General features: G+C 41.4%; 1 protein-coding gene across 1 annotated transcript; it reads left to right on the top strand.

The window, feature by feature from the left end:
- The first annotated feature begins 287 nt into the window (after window positions 1-287).
- LOC143298657 (uncharacterized) lies at window positions 288-752 on the top strand. The gene has a single exon (XM_076611539.1). It carries the CDS (start codon window positions 288-290, stop codon window positions 750-752), a length of 465 nt encoding a protein of 154 aa, XP_076467654.1.
- Window positions 753-19,721: the final 18,969 nt, after the last annotated feature.

Below are 19,721 nucleotides of genomic sequence, written 5' to 3'. Positions count from 1 at the left end.
TATACAAAGCAGGAGGCCCTGCCATGATGCAAAAGCTGACTGAACTCTTCCAGTCCGTGTGGAACTAGGGACAGATCCTGTAACAGCTGAAAGATGCCAGTATAATCCACACCTACAAGAGGAAAGGCAACCGCCAGTCTTGCAACAACTGCTCAGGCATCTCTCTCTTGCCTATTGCTGGGAAGATTCTGGCAGATATCCTGCTCAACAGCCTTCTCCAACATCTTGAGCAAGGTCTCCTCCCAGAAAGTCAGTGTGGCTTCCGAGCTGAACGGGGGACTATAGACATGATTTTTGCTGTGCGCCAACACCAGGAAAAATGCCAGGAGCAACACAGCGACCTCTTCATGACCATTGTCGATCTGACCAAGGCTTTCGATACGGGCAGCACAGAAGGCTTGTGGAAGATCATGGTGAAGTCTGGCTGCCCCAGCGAGATAATCACAATCGTCCGACAGTTCCACGACGGCATGATGGTGAAAATTCTGGATGACAGAGACAAGTCAGAGGCCTTCCCAGTGACAAACGGCGTCACAGAAGACTGCGTTCTTGCCCCTACCCTGTTCAGCAAGGTATTCTCTCCCGTGCTAACAGATGCCTTCTGTGACTGCGAAGAAAGAATCCACATCAGGTACAGGACTGACGGGAGATTGTTCAACCTCAGGTGCCTGCAGGCTGTTACGAAGGTCATCGGAGGCTTCTTGTTTGCTGATGACTGCATACTCAACACCAGCACAGAGCAGAAGACCTAGAGTGAAATAGACTGCTTCTCACGAGCCTGCGACAACGTTGGTCTCACCATCAGCATCAAAAAGACCAAAGTTATGTACCGGCCTGCCCCAGGAAAGTCATACCAGGAGCCGCGCATCACAGAGAAGGGGCAGTCGACAATTTTACCTTCCTGTGCAGCACGCTGTCTTGCGCAGTGAACGTAGACACTGAGGTCAACAACAGGATCGCCAAAGCCAGTACCATCTTTGGGAGACTCCGTGCGAACGTCTGGGAGTGGAGAGGACAGCGCTACCAGGACTCAGAGAGGACTCAACTGAAGGTCTACGCGGAGAGGACTCAGCTGAACGTCTACAGTGCAGTGGCCCTTATCACCCTCCTGTATGTCAGCAAGACCTGGACTCTACACAGCAAACACGTCAAACCGCCTACAATCGCTTCTCTGCGGAATCCTCCACATCAGGTGGCTGGACAAAGTCCCCGACACGGAAGTCCTGGAACGAGCTGGCATCTGCAACGTCTATACCATCCTGCAGAAAGCCCAAGCCAGGTGGGCTGGACATGTGGTTAGAATGCCAGACAGTCGACTGCCTAAGCAGCTGCTGTATGGAGAACTGTGTCAGGGCAAACGCTCAGTTGGAGGGCAGAAGAAACGCTACAAAGACTGCCTGAAAGCGTCCCCCATAGACCAGGACGTCGACATCAACACGTGGGAGATGCTTGCTCTGGACATCCGGCTTGGCACAGCAAGATCACCACAGGAAAACGTGTAGCTGAAGCCAGGTGCAGGTTGCGAAGCGCAACGAAAGCGTGCTATGCACAAGGTCCGAGCAGCATTAACTGCCACACAACAGCACCCACTCACTTGTGTCCCACATGTGGGCGAGCCTTCAGGGACTGGACTGGCCTCATCAGTCACCTCCAGATCCACAGCCACCAATCTTTCATCTGATATTCAAAGCCATGGTCATCTTCGAATCCGAAGGACGAACATCATCAGTCTGCGTTAATCTGTGACAAATGCACTCAGATGCGTGATACTAGAAACAGATTCCAAAGACTGCCCATTGACTTTGATATCAGTGCTAATGCCGTTGGTGTTGTTCGTCATGCTGTTTGTCTTTTCTGCACTGATTTCCATTCCACGTGCCCTGGAGATGATGTCAAGTCTATCTACCAGGTTGGAGAGTTCCTCTCAAGCCATCAGTGTCATCGGCGAACCGAAAATTTGTAACAGTTCTGCCTCCGGTGGTGACGGTGCCCTCATGGTCTTCTAATGCATCCGACCTGATACGTTCCAGGAATATGTTGAACAGTGTAGGGGATAGAAGACAACCCTGTCTAACTCCAACGGTTGTCCTGAACCGATTGAACCGTTGTGGAGGACTGCACTTGTTGCCTTGTCTTTTTGTTGTTGGAAAACTCGGATGAGTTTGGGGCTGATGTATTTTCTCATATTCGCCACAAAGCCTCGTGCCACACTGTATCAAACGCTTTCCTGGAATCTACGAAGACATGGTATAGAGGTTGCTGGTGTTGAAGTTATTTCTCGCATATTATTCTCAGATTGAAAATATGTTCTGTGGTGCTGCGTCCAGTTTGGAAGCCCGCTTGTTCTTTGGAGATGGTTTTCCCAGCTTGAGCTTTCAGTCTGTTCAAGAAGTCTCAGTAATACCTCCCTCGGGTGGTTAGTTAGGCTAATTGTATGGTAATTTTGGTACAATTGCAGGGTTCCTTTCTTTGAGTGTGGTAACTAGAGACTGCGTCCAGATGGTAGGCCATTCTCCTGTCTTCCAGATTCTCTCACAAAGAGCTGAGTATGTTGATTGTGTCTTCTTCTCCTGTACGAGTTCTGCAGGTACGTTGTAGATTCTGGCTTGTTTTCCTTTCTTCAATGGATTTACTGCTGCCTCAAACTCTTCGTGAAGAATTGGTGGCTCTTCCGCCTCGGTTGCTTGAGGGCAACTGAGTGGAGAAATGGCGTTACCTACGCGTCCGCATAGGAAGTGAGAGAATCTGAGCGCAATGGTTCGAATCCCACAGTCGCCAGTATTTTCTCCCCTTCCACTAGACCTTGAGTGGTAGTCTGGCCGCTAGTCATTCGGATGAGACGATAAACCGAGGTCCCGTGTGCAGCATGCACTTAGCGCACGTAAAAGAACCCACGGCAACAAAAGGGTTGTCTCTGGCAAAAATCTGTAGAGAAATCCACTTCGATAGGAAAACAAATAATATTGCAGCAGGAAAAAAATACACAAAAAAATGGGTGGCGCTCTCAGTGGAGCGACGCGCTTTCCCTGGGGAGAGTAGCCCGATTGTGATGTTCACCACTGGGACTGTGCCAGGTCATTCGGTGTGATGCTTTGTGAGACCCTAAAGCGTTCGTTTTTACCTGTCTGCTATATTTAGTCACTGGAAAGACCTGCCTCGTATTGTGAGCAATGTTGCGCAAGGGGAGTAAGTTCATTCGATTTATTTCTTGGATATTTTTGTTCACTTCCCGCGAGCATTCGATTTTCCCCCCAACTGATAAAGTTGTGATATATTCATGAATCAGTCAGATGGCTCGCATTCGGTATGCATTTTCGTACTGGCAATATAATTATGGGCGTGGAAGATTGTCTCTGTGATTGTGTGTTCAGTCTTGGAGATGCTTTATTTTACTTTGAGATTTAAACGATGGAACACCCCTGAATACGGATTATGGCTGCCAACATGGCGGGATAAAAACGGTCATACATGTAAAAGCCCACTTGTGTACGTACGAGTGAAGGTGGGAGTCGCAGCCCACGAACGAAGAAGAAGAAGAACAAACGATGGAACACCTGGTAGGTTACAGGACATTAGTTCAGGTCAGAAGCGACATCTTAGTCTGGTCAGTCAACATGCCATGTACGGTTTTCACAGAATGAAGGCCTTAGTTCTTACGGTAAAGGTTTACTCAATATACGTGTACTGATACATTCTGAATGGTGTGTGTTATGGTTACTCTACACATGCGTTTCTGATTCCATCAGTTATGTAAATTATTTTGTCTTGTGAATATTTTTGTTTTTTGTGACTCTTATAGTTTGCCTGTAATGAATTGATTCTGACCATAATTCTCTTTGCTTGTCAGTACGTTGTTTTAAAGGAAAACAACATCACCCAATGTGAATGTGAAAAAAGTGCTTCGGAAAAGTTTATTTGTAATGAGAAAGCATTTACACATTTGAATGCTGCAATTGCTATGATTGATAGTCATGTTAATGAAGCCCTTCTATTGTTTAATGAATGTATTCGGTGTCCAGCAAGTAAGTTGTAAGAGGTCAGAGGACTGGTATGATTATTAATGTAATGGGTGAAGAAATATTGTAGATTACTCTACATGCATATTTTTCAGCTATACGTGAGTATAAAAGTACTACTAAGGGGCAACAAGCTGTTCAATGGTTATCTTATGAAAAAAATGTTTTCAAAAGCAACAGGTATTTTTGAACAACGTTCAAATAATATTCAACAAAGGAACAAAATATGGAAGTTTAACAATGGACGAATGGTACCAACATTGCAAAATACAAAAAAAAGTCTAATGCTTTGATTGAAACTATGCTATGGCAGATAACAGTTTTTTTCTTTCTTTCCGTTTAACGAAACGGACTATATTTCAAGAGGAAAGTGGAATAAGCAGTAGCAGTAGCATTTAAAAAAAGGAGCAAAATAGACATACAAGGAGAGAGAGAGAGAGAGAGAGAGAGAGAGAGAGCAGAACAGCAGGAATTCGTGTATTATACAAATACTTCTCACCTTGTGGTTAAGTACACTGCGCCCACGTGGCTTTGTTGAAATTTTGTCTATATGACCTTGACCTTTGACAGCGTAAAGTAGTGTGAGTTCATGAGATTGTTGTCGAAGTGAATGTGCCGAAAAGTTATAAAGGTGAGTACAGCGGATGCATGCTTTTATGTTTTCCATATTCCGTGCCTTTGTTGGTGTCGAGCAGTGTTGTCCACCGTCTTCATTCTTTACCTCCAGCCAACAGCTTCAACAGCCACATACCTCCCTTTCCTTCACAGCTATCGTGTGTGATTAGTGTTCTTTCTGTTTTCAATAATGGGATTGATTCATGTCGATATTGTAATTGTTTCTGTTCCTGCAGCCAGAGCCAGGTGTTCAGCTGGTTTAAGAATGCTGTCCCGTAATTTGTCACTTTGATGGTCTGGAAATTCATTGTAAGAATGCTGTCCCGTAATTTGTCACTTTGATGGTCTGGAAATTATCCCGTAATTTGTCACTTTGATGGTCTGGAAATTCATTGTAAGAATGCTGTCCCGTAATTTGTCACTTTGATGGTCTGGAGATTCATTGTAAGAATGCTGTCCCGTAATTTGTCACTTTGATGGTCTGGAAATTCATTGTAAATGATACACATATTTTTCTCGGTCGTTTTTCTTCAGTTTGTGATTTGTCCTGTTTTTATGCTGTTTATTTATGCAAGAAATGTATACTGAAACACGCACACATGCGCATGCACGCACAAGCATAATTATGTACATATACTCAGAAACACACCTCACCGGGATGTACAAAATGTGATTTTGTTACTGTTCTCTTGTTCGAGCCGGTACTTGTAAACGCAAAGAACAATTCAAATTTGATTTCAATGAAGGACATAATAACAGACTTCTGCAGCAGTCTTGTGAGTTGCAGCTAATTTGTGATCATAATCTGGGCCTCGTTCTGTTCGTTCTGTACACTGCTCCTCTTTCTGATGTCCTTTCTGGTCATTCTGTTCTTCAACACTCTTTTGCTGATGATACTCAGCTACAAGAGTCCGCAGAACTAACCAAATAGATAATCTGATTCAGTCAATGCAAGACTGCATTCTTGATTGTAAATACTGGATGACATTCAACAAACTAAACTTAAATGATTGCAAAACCGAAGCTATGATTATTTCCTCTATGAAAATGTCCACATCTGTTTCTTCTACTGCCTCTATTGTGGCTGGTGATGCCACAGTTCAGTTTTCTAAATCAGCAAGGAACCTTGGAGTCATTCTTGACTTAAATCTCAGTATGCACGCTCATGTAGTCAATCGGACACGCACAGTCAGTTGTGAACTTCGTTTAGTACCTTTTTCTTGAAACTACACTACATAAACTCTTATTTCTGCTTTTGTTCTTTATTCACATAATCGCATTCAGCGAATTCAAAAACTTCAAAACAATGCTGCCCGTCTGACTCAGAGTCTCACATACTGATCACATTTCTCCCCACCTCTGTACTCTACATTGGCTCCACGCTGAAGCGAGAATTGAATACAAAAGTTGCGTGTTTCTGCTATTCTTCTTTCCACTCCACATGACCCACTTATCTTTCTGATCTTATCAGTGCTTACACCTCCCTCAAGAAATCTCCACTCTTCCTCTGACTGTTACCTTCTGAAACTTCATTGTGTCAATGTAAGAACATATGGTGAACGTTCTTTCCTCTTTGCTGCTCCTCACATCTGGAACAACCTTCCTCGTCATATCCGTGCATCTGATTCCATCTCTGCTTTTCATTCGTCACTGAAAACTCATCTTTTGAAAATCTCAGCTTCCTTCTTCTCCAATACAATCCATGTCAGCTCACTTTGGATGCATGGCGAAAGAGAGAGGAAGAGTGGTGGGCGGGGGAAGGAGGGGTTTTGAGAAAGAGTGGTCATGAATGATCCATATCATATTATTAACAAATAGTGAAGAGTGGTAACTCCATTACACAAGGTACACAACTTCAAGTCAGTGATGCTTACGCTACCGATTCAGCTAGCACACAGGTAAATAAAAGGCACATTGGAACAAACCCAGAGAGTTACTACTCTTTACTATTTGTTAATAATTTCATCTCCTGGCCTCATTATTTGTTAATTTCCAGTTGAAAAACCACCGAGGCAACCATGTGTTTGTTCTGTATTGTCCATGTGTCCTGTGTGGCTTGTTCAGGATTAAAGAGGCTATGCCAGTCTTGAATAAAAGTTAATTTGTGTTTGCACATTTCTTCTGTCTTTGCTGCTTTGTGCACATGTCAAATGATCGGTATAAGGACAGGCCCGGCGCTTCCTTTTTCGAGGAAGTGTCTGGGTTTGTTCCAATGTACGACAGTTCCAAAAAAGGTGTACAATTATTTCTTCTTCTTGGCCACATACAGAACATAGGTGCGAGTCAATCACTTTACGGAGAAAAAGACCTGTTGATAGAATTCTTAACAGAAGTCTGTACTATTTCAATTGTGAGTCACATGTTGACTGACGGCATTTTTAGATACAATTTTTTTTTCAAGTTAAATTTTCACAATTTATGTTCCACTTGTTAACTCCTGCAGTTTGAACGTCGGAAACTAAATAGTGTTGTTGCCTTTCACGATTGCTGTCCAAATTTTCGGTTCTAGTAGCTGATACCTAGCAGTCAGTGTAACGTGTAGTTTATTTTGATATATCCTTATAGCATTGATGACACCAATGTGTAATAGGTGATTCGTTCTAACGTTTTGGTATTTTCCGGAAAATTCTCTATAGTCAAGGAAATCACATTCATCATTTAACAAATCTTTCACATGGTATATACATCATTCAGTGAATATGGTTGACGAACGCCAAATGACCCTTCCCTGTTACTTCTATCACGTTACAATAAGGTGGAGGTGGGAGGGGGCTGTCTAAGGTAGTCCAGAACAACAAACCTCTCTTACCACATATTCCTAATGAGGTCGTGTCAGTATAAGACAGCCAGTACCTACCCTTTTCCCTTACTTTCGCCACGTTGTGGTGGGGAGGAGCTTCAATACGATAAAAATAGGAATCCCTCCACCTTTGCTTCCGTTCAGTTTCAACAGGGAGAGACTATCTCAGAAGGACCTCCCCTATTGATAAGAGAAACTGCAATCAGCTTAATGTAATCAGCTTGATTGTTGTATTCACTGCTTGTACCGTGGTATTGATTAGTTGTAAGTAGTGTTTCTTCTCTTGCCTTTATTCATCATTATAATTAGCTTAAGTTGTAGTGTTGTTGTTATCATCATCATCACCATCATTATCATTACTTGTTGTTGTTGTTCTTGCTATTATTGCCTTTATCTCTGAGGATATATAGAGCGGTCAGGAATGAAAGCACTGCACTGCCATGGTTTGGTCTTCTCCTTCTTCTTCTTCTTATCATCAATGTGTTTTTCTCTGCAAGGAATGTGTGCATTTGTTTTTGTTTATGTGTGTGTGTGTGTGTGTGTGTGTGTGTGGAGTAGGAATCGTGTCATGGATATATGTTTTCATGTATATAACACCTGAACAGAATCATGTTTATGGATTATGAGCTGCAATGAATTATTATATGTGAAATCATTCAGGACAGCTTCTTATCTGTCTTATTGCATCCGGTTAATTCTTTTACTATAATATAACGATTGTTCTAATTTGTGTTGTGATGGCACTGTTATTAATGATATTTTATTATTGCCTTTCTCTCTGTGGGAATTAGAAAAACAGGGATGAGTGGACTAGCTGTGTTGTGGCCTTGCTATTGTGTTTTGTTGTGATTTGATGTGGAAGGTGTGTGTGTGTGTGTGTGTGTGTGTGTGTGTGTGTGTGTGTGTGTGTGAGGGTGGTGGTGTGGGGGATGAGAGAGGATGCGCGAGCAGCCTTTTTAAAAAAAAATTTAGATGCGGAGTGACTGATGATTGAATGTCAGTTTAATACCTTTGCATTTACCAAATTCAGCTATCTGAAGCCAATAAAGTCTTGAAATCTTGACGTTTTGCTTTTGTTATTGTAGAAAATAATGTGAGTATTGAGAAGCACAGACACACACACACACACACACACACACACACACACACACACACACACACACACACATACATACACACACACAAACTACACGCACGCACACACACACACACACACACACACACACACACACACACACACACACACACACATACACACACACACACACACGAATGACCACCATCTTTATTTGCACTGGATAGGGAAAAGACCACCAACAACACATCATAAGATACGATGAGCAAGAACATGATGCGCCAATCAGTCACAACAGTTTACTTTGAAGTAGGTCGATTTTCATATATACGTCAAGTTCATCTTCTAAAGTAATGACTGACTGTAGCTCCTAACATATTCATACATAGTTTAAAAACGCCACATGGAATGAAATATAGCAGACACGTACATGACGCCACCAGGGGGAGAGAACGAGCGAGCGAGCGTGCGAGAGAGAGAGAGAGAGAGAGAGAGAGAGAGAGAGAGAGAGAGAGAGACAGACAGACAGACAGACAGACAGACAGAGAAAGAGAGACAGATAGAGTGATAGAAACAGAAATCTACAAAGAGGCAGAGACAGAGACTGAAATATCATTTGGTTCACGGAGATGTTTTGAAGAAAATGCGGTAAACACGGTAAGTATCTGTTGTTTGCTATTATGATAATGGAAATGTTTTTGAATGGCAGTGTTTTGCAATAATACATGATACATGTGCAAGCATGGTTGCAAAATAGCAGTGTTTCTATCCTTTTTCTCTCGTGTTTTGTCGCGATCTTTCAGTCAGTCTTATTCATTCTATATTTTTTGTGAGTTTCCTTTTGTTAGTGTTTTCGTGATTGTTGTTCTCTGGACATTCATCTACTCCCTTTCCTTTTGCGTTGTCTCATCTCTTTCTTTGTCTACCTTCTTGGTTCTGTCATGACCAGTTTGTCTACCTTCTTGGTTCTGTCATGACCAGTTTGTCTACCTTCTTGGTTCTGTCATGACCAATTTGTCTGTCTTCTTGGTTCTGTCATGACCAATTTGTCTGTCTTCTTGGTTCTGTCATGACCAGTTTGTCTACCTTCTTGGTTCTGTCATGACCAATTTGTCTACCTTCTTGGTTCTGTCATGACCAATTTGTCTGTCTTCTTGGTTCTGTCATGACCAGTTTGTCTACCTTCTTGGTTCTGTCATGACCAGTTTGTCTACCTTCTTGGTTCTGTCATGACCAGTTTGTCTACCTTCTTGGTTCTGTCATGACCAATTTGTCTACCTTCTTGGTTCTGTCATGACCAATTTTGTAAACAATTATAACATACGAGTCGTAGAAAACAAAACAGAATTTAACGGAAAAGATATGTCGTTGAAATAGGGTTCTGGTATTAGCACAGCCATTGGCCAAAGATTTCAGTGCATATGACAAGCAATTTGAAGAACATTTCATTACACACGTGCATCCATGAATAAGAAAAATGCATTAAAATCAACATGTGGTAAAACAGTGTACATAAATAGCAGAAAAAAATATAACTAAGAAAGTTTTTGTAAAGTTTACTTTGCTACAAAAATTACCTGGAGAATAAAATCTGGAGGCAGAGAGCGAAATCAAAAATATAATCTGAAATCGATTAACATTTACCGGGGGAGGGGTGAAAAAGTAATTAATTTGTGGGCTTTGAACACAAAAAAGTGAAGTGAGAAAAACAAACAAACAAACCCACATACACAGAGAACCCCAAATAAACAACAACAAAAACAAAACAAAAAACAAACAAAAACAAAAGAACAACAAAAAACAACAATGACAAAAAACAAACAATCCTTCCACTGCAGAAACTATGACAGACGACTGTAGGACAAATGATGTGGCAGGTAATAGTTGGCATTTACATCTGAACCATTCAAAACATCAGCGTCAAAACAGTACAGTGATCTGATGGCACGCTAAGATTCGGCATATTTTAAAGATGTTGAAGAAGTACCTGATTATTCAATGCTAAAGACAATAATAATCTAAGCTATCTTTGGGTGGAAAGGGTTCTTTTTTGATTGCCCGAGAAAATAGTCGGACACACGCAAAGAATGATAAGGAAGTGAATATTCAAATAAAAGACAAAACAAAACAAAAACAAATAGATTAATCAATCAAGGAATAAATCAATGGATAAATAAGTAATCAAATAAATCAATAAATGAATGAAAAAATAGATAAATAAACAAATGAATGAATGAACAGAAATTAAAGACAAAAGACAAAGGCCACCCCTATTCTATGATTCTTCTCTTATGCCTTTTCATCATAATTATGTCATATAATGTTCCGTGAAACTAGCCTATTTGTCAGTACATTGCACGTCAAAAACATCAACAGCATATGACTGCTGAATATTTTTCTTCTTTCAGTAGTTCTTTCAATTGCAGTTGAAGATATTCGTCATGACAGAGCTGTCAAAAATAGGGAACTGTGTGAGATACAGGTTAATATATCATATACGTGGAGCACTTATGATTCTCTATAAAGCTGTAATATGGAAGATGTCCCTGTTATACAAGAGTGACACCATCGGAGTGTAGATGAGGTATTCCTGTCACACAGTAGGTATACTCTGACCTTGTGTGACTGATAGAGAGGAAAATGTATCAGAGACTTTTTGTTTGCTGATGATTGTGCCCTCAACGCTGGATCTGAAGCTGACATGCAACTCAGCGTTGACAAGTTTGCCACTGCCAGCAGGAACTTCGGCCTTACCATCAGCACGAGGAAAACTGAAGTTCTCCATCAGCCAGCCCCAGGGAAACCCTACGTTGAGCCCAACATCACAGTCAACGGTCAGAGACTCAGTGCGGTGGAGCGGTTCACATACCTTGGCAGCACACTGTCACGAAATGCGACCATCGACGATGAAGTGAACGTCAGGATTGCAAGAGCAAGCGCAACTTTTGGTAGACTCAGTGCAAATGTCTGGAACAGAAGAGGCATTAGTCTTGAGACCAAGCTAAAGGTCTACAGAGCAGTAGTTCTCCCCACACTACTGTACGCCTGCGAAACTTGGACAGTGTACCAACGACATGCCAAGAAGCTGAACCACTTCCACACAACATGCCTCAGGAAGCTACTGAACATCAAGTGGCAAGACAAGACCCCAGACACAGAGGTGCTCGCAAAAGCCATCCTTCCCAGCATCTTCACCATCCTGATGCAGTCCCAGCTTCTCTGGGCTGGACACGTGGTGCGCATGCCAGACCATCGGCTGCCCAATAGGCTTTTCTATGGCGAGCTGCAACAAGGGAAGAGATCACACGGAGGTCAGAAGAAGCGCTTCAGAGATACTCTGAAAGTCTCTCTGAAAGCGTTTGATATCAACCCTGACTCCTGGGAGGAATCTGCAGTGGACCGTGACAAATGGCGTGCTGCTGTGCACAAAGGTGCCAAGTTGTGCGAGGCCAACAGGACTGCTGCAGCTGTTCAGAAGAGGCAGGCCAGAAAGTCACGGGCAAACAAGCTCCCTGACAATGGTATGCCTGTCTTTGTCTGCCCCAACTGTCAGCGAACATCTCGTGCGCAGATTGGACTATTCAGCCATCTGCGCATTCACAGATAGATTCATGAGCATCCTCCCCCCCACCCCACCACCACCCTCCCCCCATCCCCCAGCTGGATGACAACGATGGTCATCATCGATCTCGATGGACACACACACACACAGGTATACTCTGACCTTGTGTGGCTGATAGAGAGGAAAATGTATGTGGCACAAACCTGCCGTAGAATGTCACAATTAATATAAATTGTCAAGAACTTACTCCAAATCTGAAATGTCACATGTGAGCAGTCCGGAGTCTTTAGCGTAGCTCCACAACAGAAGAGAGTTTAGGTGGCCTGAGTATGGGCGATTCGGTCCATGTCCATGGGAACCGCACACCATTATGTTACAGAAAGTCCAAGGGGGAAGTGGTCTCTCAAGGGTAGGACTGGTATGACAGAGACCTGATGAAGAAGACAGCCATGAACAGAACCCAGTAGAAGAAGACAACCATGGAAGATCATCCACTGATATATATGCAGACCCAATGGTAAACAGCTGACATGGAAAAGGCCTTGATGGTACAAAAATGACTTGACAGGGAGTCGTATTGAGATTGCCAGAGAAGTTATTGTGTTAAAGCAATGCCGTGGCAGGGGGTTTTGCGTCCAAGAGGTTTCTACATTATATGTTGGTATGGAGAAGGCCACTATGTTACACGGATGCAATGAGAGAAGTCACTGTGTTACATAATCCGTGTAATATTTTTTTAAGGAGTAATGTAATTGTTTGTCACATCAGAGTCAAATAAAACAGGATTGTTTAAGATGCAAGACCACCCTGTCTTTTGACTTATCCTTCACTTTCCAGCTGGCCCATCGATTCTGGAAAGCTCGTTCTAAGCTCAAAGATTAAAAACGAGCATTCAAACAAATCAAAGTAAAGTAGAGAGATCGAACTGACAAGAACAGAAACAGCAGTGTTTAGTTTCTTTCTGTGCTATGCACCTGATCAAATAACATAGAATATAATACATATGGAATCGGATAGCAGTAACGGTTTAAAACACGTTGTTCATTCGACAATTACGATCGCTGTATATCTATGGATTACATGTGCTTACTTGCCCAGAAGGTAAAAGGAAATATTGGAGCTGTGCACAGACCTACGGCTGACTTGTACATAAACATACCATAGCCAATAGATGATTAAATAATCGATAGATAGATAGTTAGATAGATAGACTGATAGAGATAGAGACCTACGGCTGACTTGTACATAAACACACCATAGCCAATAGATGATTAAATAATCGATAGATAGATAGTTAGATAGATAGACTGATAGAGATAGAGAGAAAAAAGAAAGAAAGAGAGAGAGAAAGCACACATTTTCAGGTTTACAACAAATCAGCTCATTACAAATGAGATATGTTTGAACATAGGCAGACTAAAGTACAAATAACAAAATCGAAGTAAGAGAGACCTTCATTATACAGCGCTATTTGAAATACAGTAAAAAAAAAGAAAAAAAAAAAGAAAAAGAAAAAAGTAAAAAAAAAGAAAAAAATCTTTTGAAAAAGGAATTAGAAAACCAGTCCTTGTAGTCGTGAAACAGTGAACAGCAATAAACACGAGCATTAATCTGGCATTAAACTAAAAGATATGTACAAGAAGCGAGCAAGAAAAGAAAAAGTGGGTAAAATAGCAAATAAAAATGCAAGTACAAAACTAATAGATATGATTTGAAAATATATAAAAGACAGCATTTTAATGAAAAGCCCAAAAATCTTCCAAAGTGATAAAGAAGGGCTCCACTGAGTAGCTCGACAACAAAGCAGGAAAAGTTTAGAAATCACACACACACACACACACACACACACACAATCTCAAGCCTATAGCACAAGTGTGGAAATCAAGGATGAATGGTTACACGAAGAGAACGAGAACCTGTGCCTCTCTCTCAACCCCCCACATTTGCCGTCTCCTCTCCTTCACCACCCCCTACACACACAGTGCACATAACGCCTACGTCACCCAAGAACAAATCTAAACTACCGAAGGAAACTCATGACATGAAGAAAATAAGTAACAGCAATAACATCTTCTAAGCTGGTGGCGATTCATTCTAAAACTGTCAGAGACTTGTTATTTTAGATCCCAAAGAAACCTTATATTAAAGGTCCACATGCCACGATTACAAAGCACCTCGATTTCTTGTATTTACCTAGAAATGTAAACATATATTGAAGATATATTATACATATAAATTTCTCTTTACGTATTTATGCGTTTGTTTCCTAATTTATTTATTTATTTGTTTGTTTGTTCATTTAACGTTTCCTTCATTTTGTGTTTCTGCTTTGAAGAAAACATTGCACGGATGTAATACAATTGACATATTGTGTCTAATTTATTTGAATTGTATTCATTTGGAAAGAAAAAAACATCAAGGGAGATAAAAAGAAAGGAACAAGGTATCCCTTGTGCCCGTGGTTGTGTTAGCTACATATACAGATATCTGTAACGTTTGATATCGTCATTCTTTGGTCTCATAATTCTCTGAGCATTCGACAACAATGGCTATGATAGCAATGTACTTGGCAGTTATCAGAACGATAAAGGTGTGTGAGGAAGACGATGAGCAAGTGGTGGAGGAGGAGCAGAAGAAACAGGAGGAAGAAGAGGAAGAGGATGAGGGGGAGGAAGACGATGATGATGATGATGATGATGATGAAGAAGAAGAAGAGGAAATGGTACAAGCAGCAGCAGCAGCTGTGATAACAGCAATAACAGCAATGGCAGGAAACGAATGATGAGCGCCCAGTGGCAGCCGTCAGTCGGCTCTACCCAGGTACGCAGCCTGTTGTGCAAATGACCCTGTGTTTGTAAAGCGCTTAGAGCTTGGTGTCTGACAGAGGATAGGCGCTATATAAGTATCCATATCAATGAAAACTAACTACGTCACTACTTGTAGTAGTAGTGGTAGAAGGAGAAGGAGCAGCAGCAGTAGCAGCATAAGTAGAGTAGTGGAATGAGAAGACGACAACGTCGAATGGAAACAAAGGGTGTGAAGGTTCAACCACTCAAGTAAAATACGTCAATCATTAAGAATCAAACGTGTGAAGCGTAGGCGGCCGACATGTGAACAAACAGCAAAATTAACGTTTTTCTATCCAGACTTCGAGTGTCAGCACATTTTTAAAAACGAGTGAAAGATAAAACAGTCACTGCTAAATTTAGCAGCCGTTGAAAAAAAAAAAGAAAAAAAAAGAAAAAAAAAAAAAAAAAGCCCCACCTTTCCAAGTCACAAATGATTTTCAACTTAACATCTGAAAAGAGCAGTAAGTGTCGTTTATAATTCTTCAACAACTTGACAGCGAAGCAAAGAAGACTCACAGTTTTCTCCCCCTTTAAGTTTCGTAGGACACAACAAAGAAAGAATTGTCAACTGCACAAGAATGAAATGCAAATGTAAGGCATTCAGATCAGTTCAGTTCACTTCAGTTCCTCAAGGAGGCGTCACTAAATACGGACGAATCCATATAAGTAAGTGGAGTGATGGCCTGGAGATAAACGCGTCCCCCTAGGAAGCGAGAGAATCTGAGCATGAGCGCGCTGGTTCGAATCACGGCTCAGCCGCCGATATTTTCTCCCCCTCCACTAGACCTTGAGTGGTGGTCTGGAGGCTAGTCATTCGGATGAGACGATAAACCGACGTCCCGTGTGCAGCATGCACTTAGCGACGTAAAAGAACCCACGGCAATAAAACGGTTGTTCCTGGCAAAACTCTGTAGAAAAATCCACTTCGATAGGAAAATCAAATAAAACTGCACGCAGGAAAAACAAAACAAAAACAGCAACAACAAAAAACAACAACAACAACAACAAAACACACACACAAAAAAAAAAACGGGTGGCGCTGTAGTGTAGCGACGCGCTCTCCCTGGGGAGAGCAGCCCGAATTTCACACAGAGAAATCTGTTGTGATAAAAAGAGAAATTCAAACTCAAATTCAAATTCAAAGCTACACCACATCTGCCAAGCAGATGCCTGACAAGCAGCGTGAACCAACACGCTCAGTCAGGCCTTGAGAGGAAAAAAAGACACATAAACAAATAGATAGATGCCACTGAAACATAAAAAAAGATAAAACGAAAATAAACAAATGAACAGAAAACGAAATATAATCAAACAAGAAAGGCAATGCCTTCAAGACTCACTTGTGATACGCACTTAATCTAACGAAGGAATTATAAAGAAAAAGAAGAAGAAAAAAATAGATAAATGAATTAATAAATAGATAGACTCCAAAACGAATAATCTGGCAAAAAGACACACTGATGTGATCTTGACTTTTGACATTTAAATTTAGAAAACATTGTCCTGACCAAAACAAATCACTACATGGTACACCATGTTGAATGAAAACCGGATGAACAAACCTTGTTTCTTTTCACCGGTTTTGTTTTCATTATAACCAGTCATGTGGTGTAGCGTATATGGATTTATCCTAACGCAGTGACGCATTCTTGAGTTACTGATACCGATACTGAGACAGTCAGTGTACCAAGTTTGCTGATGACTATCAATATCAGATGCCAGGTTGTGACCTTGACCTTTAACCTTTGATTTTGATTTTATTTTGGAATCATGCTGTACCAATACCCAAGTCACGAGACCTGTTTGAATGAAATTGCCAAATTATGACTTTGACCTGTTTCCTCGTATCCTGTTTTCCATATAATGACTTTGACCTGTTTCCTCTTGTCCTGTTTTCCATATAATCACAAAGGGATGACTTCAAAGCCAAGTTAATTTCCTATGCCACTTGAAGTCTTCTAGAAAATGACAACATTCAATGTTAATTGATTTAGCGAAGGAAGAAGAAATATGAAGCAATGAGGAAGCACTGATTTTGGGTGTACAACATTTTGAAGCTGAAGCATCAACAGGCTGCTTACAATAACAATTACAATCCAGTAAGGCAATTGTACAACTCAACATTATCAATAAATTCAAACGGATGCGTTCTCGCCTGAAATAATGACAAAGTGCATTCTAAAACACGAGACGGTTTGTCATTTTGGGTTGCCTCCATCACATTAGTTTACGCTGTCTTAAAGGTTACAGCAGATTTTTCTGATTACTTTGTGGATAAGCAAGCGTATGCAATCCGGGTTTCCTGGTTTGCAACATCTCAGATTGAAGGACAACCTGGCTCATGCAACCCCCACCTGGTTCTGCCCAAGAAAATAAATCTATATTTAGATCAGTGGTTATTCCCGGCATCGAACACTCCCTCAGCTGGGAATTTGCACACGAAAGTCAAAGCATTTCTTCCCTCATGTGAAAGATAAGTTTAGCAGCGATGTTCGTGTGGAATTCGGGTCTACAATAAACATATGTAATGACAGAGTATGGTGTAATTTTTTTTTTCTTTCATAGTGTAGTTCACAGATGGGTATCATTTACCTATCTCACGCAATGTGACTCTATGTCACTGACAGTACAACAATTCAATAAAATCGGATTTGTGTGTGTGTGTGTGTGTGTGTGTGTGTGTGTGTATCCAGGGTCATTTCGGAAGTATACCAAAGGTTTTTTGTTGTTTTTTTTGGCCTGTTCACTGTTTTCTCTCTGAATAAAATGTTGCGGCTTTCTTCGCCTCCTGTCAATAACGTTTTCGCGAATTATTGATTGAAAGCACAATCGAAAGTTAAGAATCCAAAATGGCTACTTCCGTGTATCCTGAGTTTGTCTACAATTTTGTAATGTTCATCGTTGATTAGTATCTTCTTTATAAAAACATCCGTGTGCAGTGTGTCGTAACTTGAATGTTTGGCTAAGTTACACTGAAAGGTAGATGAACATCTGTACGAAGAAGACGAACCGAGGTTGTTTACCGTTGGTGGAGAGTCTCTCATTTAAGTCCTCACGTGCATGTCCAGAAAATCACAGTCAAGTCCCTTTTCATAAATTATTGACTGCTGTGGCATTTCCGCAAACGTCATGTCGTCACATGCAGTAAACACATCGATGGCGAAGGTAGCGTCAGTTCTGTGTGCTCTGTCCTCGATTTCTATTTCTTTTTTTAATTGCGAACAAGCCAAAACAAGTAATAGTAAATTATAGGGTACGATCGCACGTGCATATTAGTGACTGAATATTAATTAACTGACTTGTGTACGATCTCGTATTTTTCGAAAAAGACTATTTGGGCGAATGTAGACAGTGCAAAACATTCACATTGAGTATAAAACAGAAAAAAAACACAACTTATAATGCCCAGAGTCGCATTTCAGAATGTAATATAGCACTGAGACAACCTTTCTCAAAATTTCAAACGATTTATTAACTTCTCTTCATAATAACGAAATCTCTATTTTCTCACTCCTTTATCTTTCAACTGCCTTTGATACTGTTGATCATCAGATTCTCTTCAACTGTCTGAATCACACTTTTGGAATCTGCGATTTTGCTCTCTCATGGTTTATCATCTGTCTGACCGGTCCAATGTTGTTCTTGTTTGCGGTCTTTCATCCTCCACTTCCGACGTACAGTTTGGTGTGCCACAAGGCTCCGTGCTTGGGTCCACTCTGTTTGGTCTCTATACACAACAGATTTCCACCATTGTCAATCATCATTCGTTGTCCCACCATAGCTTTTCCGATGACAACCAGGTGTATATGTCTGGACCTCCGTCTCTCCTTCCCTCTGTCACTGAATCTACTCAGGCCTGCATCTCCGATCTGAAGACATGGATGACTGAAAACAAGTTTAAATTAAGTGAGGATAAACCTGGAATCACGATTGTCACCCCACAAAGATTCAGTCTGTCTTCCTTCCACAGTCTCTCTCAGTGACACCGACATTCCTCGTTACTCTTCCGTCAACAATCTTGGTGTCATACTCTACCACTCTCTTTCCTATCAGCAGCATGTTGGAAATGTATGCAAACTGTGTTACTTTGAAATTTGCAGAATTGCATCCATTCGTCATCTCCTGATTGAAGATGCAACCAAAACTCTTCTCTGTGTCTTTGTGCTGTCCCGCCTGGATTATTGTAATTCTCTACTTTTTGGTTCACCCAGCTACCTCACTGTTAGGCTTCAGAAAGTCCAGAACTGTGCTGCTCATCTGTCTTTCGTTCCTCTACATTTGATTACGTCTCTCCTCTCTTTCATGCTTTACACTGGCTCCCAGTACAAGAAAGAATTATTTACAAAATCGTCTCTCTTTGTTTCAAGTCCATTGAGGCTTCTGGTCCACAGTATCTTTCTTATCTCATTCATCCTTACATACCCTCACGCCAACTCCGCTCATCTTCTGACACCCGTATGCTTAGGATCCCTCCTGCTCAAACCAAAACGTATGGCCAACGCAGTTTTTCATACCAAGCCCCCTTTCTTTGGAATCAACTTCCTCAGCCTCTCCGTCACTTATCTTCGCTGCAATCTTCCAGATCCAGTCTGAAGACCCACTTTTCCCCTCCTGAATAATTCTCAACAGCTTGTCTCTTTTGATAGTTTCAGAATTTGTTGGTTGTTTTCTTAATTATGTACTATTTACGATTGTGTGCTATGACTTGTCTGTGCGCGTGCGCATGTGCTTGTGTGTATTGTGTGTGTGTGTGTGTGTGTGTGTGTGTGTGTGTGTGTGTGTGTGTGTGCGTGCGTGTGTGAGG

Source organism: Babylonia areolata, chromosome 24, assembly GCF_041734735.1.
Source record: "Babylonia areolata isolate BAREFJ2019XMU chromosome 24, ASM4173473v1, whole genome shotgun sequence".
NCBI classification, from domain to species: Eukaryota; Metazoa; Mollusca; class Gastropoda; order Neogastropoda; family Buccinidae; genus Babylonia; species Babylonia areolata.
This window is presented reverse-complemented; position numbering and strand designations above follow the sequence as displayed.